Source organism: Muntiacus reevesi, chromosome 3 (assembly GCF_963930625.1).
Source record: "Muntiacus reevesi chromosome 3, mMunRee1.1, whole genome shotgun sequence".
In the NCBI taxonomy this organism is placed as follows: Eukaryota; Metazoa; Chordata; class Mammalia; order Artiodactyla; family Cervidae; genus Muntiacus; species Muntiacus reevesi.
In genome coordinates this window covers 38,170,159-38,179,875 of record NC_089251.1, presented here as the reverse complement: position 1 = coordinate 38,179,875, position 9,717 = coordinate 38,170,159, and the positions used below count along the sequence as shown (strand labels likewise).

The 9,717-nt window shown below is 40.9% G+C and overlaps 2 protein-coding genes across 5 annotated transcripts in view; one reads left to right on the top strand and one right to left on the bottom strand.

The window, feature by feature from the left end:
* Positions 1-3,419: 3,419 nt before the first annotated feature.
* Positions 3,420-8,638, bottom strand: FBXO48 (F-box protein 48). Of its 2 annotated transcripts, none has more exons than XM_065927250.1 (4): positions 8,433-8,638; positions 7,756-7,897; positions 6,105-6,446; positions 3,420-5,532 (listed from the first exon to the last, which is right to left on the bottom strand). In XM_065927250.1, exons 3-4 carry the CDS (start codon positions 6,408-6,410, stop codon positions 5,371-5,373), a joined length of 468 nt encoding a protein of 155 aa, XP_065783322.1. In that variant the 5' UTR covers positions 6,411-6,446; positions 7,756-7,897; positions 8,433-8,638; the 3' UTR covers positions 3,420-5,370. The 2 variants fall into 2 exon arrangements, with proteins under 2 accessions (XP_065783322.1, XP_065783323.1); XM_065927251.1 differs by having other exon boundaries at positions 7,772-7,897.
* Positions 8,639-8,899: 261 nt separating this feature from the next.
* APLF (aprataxin and PNKP like factor) overlaps positions 8,900-9,717 on the top strand; it is a 93,811-nt gene continuing 92,993 nt past the window's right edge. The window contains exon 1 of one of the 3 annotated variants that reach the window (XM_065927248.1): positions 8,900-8,918. Coding sequence is in view for 1 of the 3 variants with exons in the window: in XM_065927247.1 (XP_065783319.1) it covers positions 9,129-9,224 (96 nt within the window). In the remaining 2 variants the exon portion in view is untranslated. Of the gene's footprint in view, positions 8,919-9,009; positions 9,225-9,717 lie in introns of those variants that run through there. The other 2 variants (XM_065927247.1, XM_065927249.1) reach the window with 2 other exon arrangements.

Here is a 9,717-nt window from a genome sequence, read left to right as displayed (position 1 = left end):
TTATATATTTTTATTTTTCTGTGGGTTTGAAATTTTTCAAAATAAAAAGTTGAAGAAATATTCTTGGCTCTTCCATTTGACTTGTTTTCAGATTAGTTTTTAATTTGTTCAAAATAAAAATTTAATGAGTGCCTACTATGTATTACATATGCTTATAGGTGCTGGGAAGTGAGGTTGGACTAAATAGGTAAGATTATTCTCTAATTTTCAGTTCCCTCATGCATAAAATGGATATAGAATAATAGTAACCCCTGCATTAGCTCAATGCTTGGAGCAGAGCAAGCATTCAATGAATGTTGGCTATTACAATTGATCAGCTTTGCCCATTTCTTACCTAATTTCATCCATTTGACGGTTTGTTCTTTCAGTTCTACTTTAAATAAAAATGTGGGATCTTCCATTGTTATATATTATTCTTTGCAAGTCATTTCCTAGTGTTACTACTCATATTATTTTTGTTAATATTATTAGGGCACTTGATGTTGTGGAGAGAAGTTATTATGTAAAGTCAAAGCAAAGATGAAATTAAAGTGGTTAGGGGTATATTTTTCAAATTAGGCTTCTATACATGACTATTCTAAGGTCTAAAGTTTATATTCCCATAGATTTTATTAATGATTACCCTGCTCTAAGATTGGGTTGGATTCTAAACACGATTTCACCACCTCCCACCCCACTGTCTTGCTGGGGCTTCTCTGCGCTTGGACATGGGGTATCTCCTCACAGGCACTCCAGCGCCGCATAGCTGCAGCTCCGAGTGCCTGAAGAACTATGGATCGAGGTTGGTGACATTGTACAGGAGGAGGGATCAAGGCCATCAGCAAAAAAATGGAATGCAAAAAGGCAAAATGGTTGTCTGAGGAGGCCTTACAAATAGCTGTGAAAAGAAGAGAAGTGAAAGGCAAAGGAGAAAAGGAAAGATATTCCCATTTGAATGCAGAGTTTCAAAGAATAGCAAGGAGAGATAAGAAAGCCTTCCTCAGTGATCAACGCAAAGAAATAGAGGAAAACGATAGAAGGGGAAAGACTAAAGATCTAGTCTCTCATAGCTCAAGTTGGTAAAGAACTCGCCTGCAATGCAGGAGACCCCAGTTCCATTCCTGGGTTGGGAAGATCTGCTGGAGAAGGGATAGGCTACCCACTCCAATATTCTCTTGGGCTTCCCTGGTAGCTCAGCTGGTAAAGAATCCGCCTGCAATGCAGGAGACCTGGGTTCAGTCCCTGGGTTGGGAAGATCCCCTGGAGATGGGAAAGGCAACCCACTCCAGTATTCTGGCCTAGAGAATTCCATGGACTATATAGTCCATGGGGTCACAAAGAGTTGGCACGACTGGGCAACTTTCACTCACTCAGAGATCTCTTCAAGAAAATTAGAGATACCGACGGAACATTTCAAGCAAAGATGGGCTCAATAAAGGACAGAAATGGTATGGACCTACCAGAAGCAGAAGATACTAAGAAGAGGTGGCAAGAATACACAGAAGAACTAAGCAAAAAAGATCTTCACAACTCAGATAATCACAGTGGTGTGATCACTCACCTAGAGCCAGACATCCTGGAATGTGAAGTCAAGTGGGCCTTAGGAAGCATCATTACAAACAAAGCTAGTGGAGATGATGGAATGCCAGTTGAGCTATTTCAAATCCTAAAAGATGATGCTGTGAAAGTGCTGCCACTCAATATACCAGCAAATTTGGAAAACTCAGCAGTGTCCATGGGACTGGAAAAGGTCAGTTTTCATTCCAATCCCAAAGAAAGACAATCCCAAAGAATGCTCGAACTACCACACAATTGCACTCATCTCACACGCTAGCAAAGTAATGCTCAAAATTCTCCAAGCCAGGCTTCAATAGTACATGAAATGTGAACTTCCAGATGTTCAAGCTGGATTTAGGAAAGGCAGAAGAACCAGAGATCAAATTGCCAACATCTGTTGGATCATCACAAAAGCCAGAGAGTTCCAGAAAAACATCTATTTCTGCTTTAGTGACTATACCAAAGCCTTTGACTGTGTGGATCACAACAAACTGTAGAAAATTCTTCAAGAGATGGGAATGCCAGACCACACAACCTGCCTCCTGAGAAATCTGTATGAAGGTCAGGAAGCAACAGTTAGAACTGAACATGGAACAACAGACTGGTTCCAAATAGAAAAAGGAGTACGTCAAGGCTGTATATTGTCGCCCTACTTATTTAATTCACATGCAGTGTACATCACGAGAAACACTGGGATGGATGAAGCACAAGCTTCAATCAAGATTGCCGGGGGAAATATCAATAACCTCAAATATGCAGATGACACCACCCTTATGGCAGAAAGTGAAGAAGAACTAAAGAGCCTCTTGATGAAAGTGAAAGAGGAGAGTGAAGAAGTTGGCTTAAAGCTCAACATTCAGAAAACCAAGATCATGGCATCTGGTCCCACCATTTCATGGCAAAGAGATGGGGAAGCAATGGAAGCAGTGATGGACTTCATTTTTTGGGGGCTCCAAAATCACTGTAGATGATTTCATGACTGCAGCCATGAAATTAAAGGACGTTTGCTCCTTGGAAGAAAAGTTATGACCAACCTAGACAGCATATTAAAAAGCAGAGACATTACTTTGCCAACAAAAGTCCATCTAGTCAAAGAGATGTTTTTCCAGTAGTCATGTATGGATGTGAGAGTTGGACTATAAAGAAAGCCGAGCACTGAAGAATTGATGCTTTTGAACTGTGGTGTTGGAGAAGACTCTTGAAAGTCCCTTGGACTGCAATGAGATCCAGCCAGTCCATCCTAAAGGAAATCAGTCCTGAATATTCATTGGAAGGACTGATGCTGAAGCTGAAACTCCAATATTTTCGCCACGTGATGGCGAAGAACTGACTCATTTGAAAAGACCCTGATGCTTGGAGGAGAAGGGGACAATGGTTGAATGGTTGGATACCATCACTGACCCAATGGACATGAGTTTGAGTAAACTCTGGGAGTTGGTGATGGACAGGGAGGCCTGGCATGCTGCAGTCTGTGGGGTTGCAAAGAGTTGGACATGACTGAATGACTGAACTGAGCTGAACTGAAGACTGAGTTATAAACTAGAAGCAACTGAAAAAAGGTTGCTAAAAGCAACAACAAAAAACTAGATCTTGAACTGATCAAACATTAAGCAACACTGGAAATTCCTTAATACTCTTCCCTAATAAACTTGCCTCTTTACAGATTGTGTATATATAACACGTTATTTTATCTCTGAGTTAAAGCACTCCTTTTCATTTGAATACACCCACACACATTCTCAGATGCTAATGACTCGATCTGATAAATGTACAACTCATTCTAAACCCATTCTATAAATTTATCATTAAGTTCCAAAACTTTCCTTTCAGTGTAGACTGTAATCACAGTAATAACTTTTTATACAAAGAATTATTTTAATGGTATAAAAATGGTATAAAACAAAACCCAAAGATTACTCATTTAACAAAATTTAAAATTGATTGGAGTGATCCAATAAGTAAAAATGAATGATACTTTTGGGTGAAGTATATCTTCAAGTGTTTATTCAAAAAATATTTCTTCTTTCCTATTTTTCTCTTACAGCTTTTAAGAAAACAAGAATAATTCTTCATACACTAGCATTAATATTAAGCATCCCATATATCTTATGGGTTTGTACATTGCATTTCAGTACAATATTATCTACTAAAATATGTTTTTATTTTACATTCTGGGTAGGATTAAAATAAATAATATAAAAATAATTTAACAACTCTATGAAATATCTAATATGTTCCAGGTTTGGGAACACAAAAATAAATAAATGGTCCCTGCCATTAAGCGGCTCACAATCTAACGGGGGAGATACACAAATCAAACAGACAATTTAATGTAGTATGACAGCTTTGAGAATGGTATGTACAAAGAACTATGGAACCTTAAAAGGGTCACTTAATGCAGAATGGCAGAAGGTAGGAATGGTTTCCAGGTTAAGATGATACACTGTACAAAAGAATTTACGAAGAAGAGAATTAATGGTGAGTGAAAAGGACATTCTTATAGTGGGGATTACCGAATAATCGTAGAGACTGGACTGTCTGATCTTCAAGGTCCCTTTCACCCACAAGAAGATAGTAGGAGATAACCCTGGCGTGCTGCAGTCCATGGGGTCGCAGAGTCGGACACGACTGAGTGACTGAACTGAACTGAACTGAACCAATCATCACCTACTGATTCAACAAAGGGAATCTGTATAGAGCAGGACATATTCCTCAGATTTGTTGACTTGTTAAATATTGAGTTCCTGGACTCTCACTTTTCATGTGATAGACCATAATTTAAGAAGAAAATCCCATACTAACTATAATGTTTTGTAGTCACGTTACCTATGGTGCTGATCACAGTTTCAGACTGAACAATCTGGTACCATGAATAATACATCATCTACTTTTAAGTAAAAGAGAACAAAAGTTAAAGGTTCCTATAAAGCTATAAACTCTAACAAAGTCAAGTATATAGGTTTCTTGTAAATAGTATTTTCCTTTCTTTTAAATGTGGAAAAACAAAAAGGAGCTGGTCCTTTTTCTTGGTTATCTACAAGAAGTACACTAGATGGTGCTACAAGATGTCAGAAAGAAGATAAGTTTTACCAAGAAAAACAGTGTGGAGGTTCTGACGGCACTTTCTATACATTTCAGTCCCTGAGAAGTATTTCAAGGTTTGTAGGCAAGTAATGGGGAACTTAATCTCACAAATTTTAGTTCTCTGGTTGGACTCATTTAAAATTAAACCACATATTTGACACAAAATGTTTTCAGTGTTTGACAATTCAATCTGATTCTACTGAACTGGAAAATTTTAAATTATTAAAATATACATTTATTACACACTTAAACATATTGCTATTAATTTCATTTAGGGATTTTTCCCATGAGCCTAACTATGTCTACTAATTAATAAATCTCTAAATCAGTTCCTTCACATCGTTTCTTGAATTTTCAAATTTTCATTAAGCAGAATTTTCAATTTTCATTAATTTTCATTTTCATTAATAAAACTCTTTAATCATTAAAATACTGAAGTACTACAACAGACCAAGTCAAATACACGAAATAATACATTTTGAAATCACCCTATCAGTATAGGATTTTTATATAAATAGCATTTCATGATTTTTCCACATCACAGTATAACCAGAAACATTTAGGTAAAACATTATTTTACCTAAAGTGCAAAATGAAAACAAAGTTTTATTTTTTATATTTTCTATTTAGTTTTCTTTTAAGTGTTAAATAATAAAAATGCAAACAAAAAAATGGACGGTTAAAGACATACTTTTTATACTCTAAGAGTCATTTTGGTTTTAAACTCTCAAAGTTGGGAGAGTTTTCTGTTTATCTTTCCAATTCTGCTTCTAGAATTTCCCCCCACGTGTCTGCATCCATTGGGTACATGATTTTTTCTGGTAGGCTGATAGGAGAACATATGTTGCTGTACCTGCCAGTTAGCCATTCATGTTTCACTTTACTCTTCTGGTAATTCCTCAGTAGTATGACCTGAAAGAAGTAAACCACCATTGTTAACGGCAATCCACTCCAGGATTCTTGCCTGGAGAATTTCATGGAGAGAGGAGCCTGGCTGGCTACAGTCCACGGCAAAGAGTCAGACATGACTGAGCGACTAACACTATTACTACTATTACTACCACCATTGTTAAAGAAGGTAGTCAGGGGTTGGTGAATGAGTTTGTTTGACGCTAGAGAAGCTGACTGAAAAGCTGAAAAGATTAAATATTTGCATTGATACACACATCTATTAATAAATGTGTGTGTGTGCAAATACAGAATAGTGTGAGTTACACAGTTTGCTGGGGTTTTTGGATAGGTGGAGTAAAATGAAGTAGCCATTGTGGTTTATGAGGTAAACGCCCCCCAAATTCAAAAGGATAGATGGGAGATATCCTTTTTACAGGAAAAGAATATAATTCGACTTTAACTCCCAAAGTCAACCCACTCTGTATGTCATTCTATATATGAAATCCTCCCTCCTTCAAGCCAGAAGGTAGAGTGTGGCTCAAACAGACCACCATATTGTCAAGAGGGCTTCAGATTGCAAAGGTTAAACTTACCCTCCAGGGATAACCACTCTCTAGATCGTCATCTATCTCTCTTTGACAGACAGCTCTTACAGTCAGGCAGTGAGGTTTCCACAAGGAGTCGCTGTGTCTTATTGCATGATTCCAGCTCCTGCATGTCACCGAAGCCCTGCACAAGCTCCGGATGTCTAGCTGACTGAAAATTTTAAAAGTAACTTCTGGAGGCAGCAGTTCAACAAAATTATTTTGACACTCTTTTTTTTCCTTTTCAGCATCCACAGAGTTCAATTCTATGTCAGAAACTCTTGAAGCGTGGTTTCTCTTGGAGTTTTTCTTCATAGCTTGGTATTTTAGTGAATTATCCTCATATATAACCTGAAAGGCAAAGGCTAAATATATTCACTGCCTTTAGACCAGACTGTAGACGCCCCTTTGAGCCCGATACTTTCGTGGTTAGATTTAACGAATTTTAACTTTCTTGACTTGAACTCTTCAGTCTGTCAAATGGAGCCAGTGATGCTAATCTGGTGTGTCTTCCTACAAGGATGACCAGAGATGATGAGTGAAGAATTTAGCTCTACGTCTGAACTGCACGCAGGAGACATGCAACACATGCTACTCCTTTTCTTCTTTTTAGATATTTTTGGTAAATGAGTTTCTTTCTAAACATTTGTTTTTCTACTCCCAAAGAAAATTATCTGAAAAAGAGATGTGATTCTTCACATTCAGTCTATAATTTATTTTTAGTAGTAGAAATAACTATGGTGAGAACACATGCTATTCCAAGTATTGATTGAAAAAACTTTTGAAAATGTATATGTTTCAGTTCTACTCAACTCATTGAATATTAGTCTGTGGGAACAAATGCCGTGTCTTTAAGTTTTTCACTTATAACTTGTGACTTAATGACAAACCTAATGAACTTTCAGTAGTTTATATAAGAATTGTTTATCTACTTGCACTTAATAGGTAAGTGCTCACATTTGACACAAATGCTGTCTGAAATGGACAAGAGGTTGAGGCCTGGGCTATACTGACAAAATCGCAAATATTCAATTAGTTATAAGAGTTGTGTTTTAGAAAGCTTCTTGAGGCTATTCCACATGTATAGTTAATTACGAACTAAGATAACTAGTCATTAAGGCCATCAAACAACAGTGACTAACAACTAAAAACAATATTTATAATGCATCTATGTAAACCACATGACTAAAGATTGAAAGTCCAGTCTGAGCTAATTTACCGAAGGTGCATGGTTTAGGCTCCCGATATCAGTTGAAAGTATGGAGGTATTTTGGCATATAAAGACAGTTCATATTTACTTAAAATCAGTTTATTCCAGTTTGTACTGCCTTTTATAGTGAGGGGTGTTGGCGCAGGAGGGGTTTCAGATATACCTAATACTTTATTTTTCTTAGCTAATGACAAATTCCCCTTTCTAGATGTGCTCAGTTCAGTTCAGTTCAGTTCAGTTGCTCAGTCGTGTCCGACTCCTTGAGACCCCATGAATTGCAGCACGCCAGGCCGCCCTGTCCATCACCAACTCCCGGAGTTTACTCAAACTCATGTGCATCGAGTCGGTGATGCCATCCAGCCATCTCATCCTCTGTCGTCCCCTTCTCCTCCTGCCCCCAATCCCTCCCAGCATCAGGGTCTTTTCCAATGATCTAGATGTGCTACTCACCTATATGTTTCTATACCTGTCAAGACCACAGATGCTCCCGTTCATTTGGTTATGATCCAAGTTGGCTACAGTGGTCAGAATTTTAATGTCTGACTTCGACAGAGGATTTCCTCTTGAGAGTTTGGGGAAGTAAGAAAGCAAACTGCAAAAAAATAAGTTCATAAGTCAAATTTTGCCCTTCCACCCTCTAGCCCTCATCAATATAAACTAAAGCCAAACTATTCTTGAAAAGAATCTCATACTAGGAGAAAGTTACTGTGCATTTAAACGCACATTTGTTGTTTCTCCTAAGATCTCCCTGGAGATAAATACGTCCTCCCGTTACAATTACTCCACACGAGACAGATGAAAGCATTTGAATTTAACAGATGGGGGTGCCTAAACCCCACTAGGCATTTTTCTTCTTCTGAGTCCCATTTTGCCTGGATGTCTAGAAACCTATCCTCTTCTTTCTAAACCAAACTTTGCTAAATTACCTCTCTAATTAGGTGACAGGTCACCCCTCTTTAAGGTGTCACACGGAGGGAGGAATCGTAAAGCAGGGCAGACGCTCGGCTCTCGGGGAGCCTCCACCCCAGGCAGACACTGCAGGCCGTCGGGAAAGACCTCACGTCCCATCTGAACCACCCTCCTGGCATGCCCGGAGCCCACAGCAGCTGTCGGAGTCCAAAGAATACCTGGGCATTGACAGGTAAACAGTAACAACTGTCAGCCCCGACTGTCACCGCAGCTCCGGTCGGCCGAGCAGAGGCTGTGCGAGCGCCAGGACTGCGCCCCGGATTACGTCTGCCAGACGTCAGCGCAAAGGGAGGACCCCCTCCTACCTACTGGAAAGCTGCTACCTCTCGATCCGCGATTTAAATTGTTTAGAAATCGAATCCTTCCCCCAGTCCCTTTCTTCCCACCCACTCTAGCCCCGCCTTGCTGACTCAGATTTCGCACAGGCGCAGAGAGGGGCGCGCGTTGCCTCTTGGGATTGGTAGTTTTCCAGGGGCGCCTGAGATCGGCAGTGGAGGAGAAGGGAAGGCGTCATGGACTACAAAGACCGGCGTCCTCCGAGACGGGTGGGCGGTGAGAAGCGCTGGGGTGGGGGGGGGGGGGAAATTGGGTAACCGGGGCTTTTAAAAGCCCGATTGGAGGCGGTGTGAAAGGGGATTCCCTGAGTACGTCACTGGCCGGAGTGGAGGGGCGGGGTTCGGTCCCCCTCGGTGGGGCCCCAGCTCCGCGCAGCCGGGGCACAGTGGAGGTCAGTCTTTGCTCTGCCTCCGGCTGTGTTTCTTGGGGCCTGCCTGGGCCTCGCGCCTGTCGTAGGAAGGCGGAAACGGCTGCAGGGTCTCGCCCCTTGCGAAGGGGTCTGTTTAATCCTCGCCGCCATGTCCGGGGGCTTCGAGCTGCAGCCGCAGGACGGCGGCCCCCGGGTGGCCCTGGCGCCCGGGGAGACGGTCATCGGCCGCGGGCCGCTGCTGGGAGTAAGTGTGGCGGGGGTTCGGCGGCCCCGGAGAACCGCGAGGTCCGGGCGGGCTCCTGAGGCCCTATTCTGGGTCCTGCCCGGGTTCCCCACCGCTCCGGCCAGGCCGTTCTGGATTTTAGAAGTTTGAAGGCAGCACGTTTTTCAGTCAACTTGAACTAACTCGCAGACGTTTCCTTCTGCTGCCTTTAAAAAGCACTGACCTGGATTATCGTCATTAGTGTTTTACCCGGAGGTCGGCAGACTATGGCCCTGGCTCCAAATCCAGCCAGCAATTGTTGGGACCCACATACTAAGAATGCTTCTCAGATTAAAAAATGTAAACAAAAAAACCCATATTAGCCTTTAAGGGAGAAGAATTTCTCTAAGGGTTGGGAATATTGCCTGTTAGCTTGATAAACCACGATATTTATAGTAGTTTCTTTCTGGCCCTTAACAGAAAAAGTCTGCCAACCTCTGATTTTAGTTTTTCTAGAATAATTTCTTTTAATCTT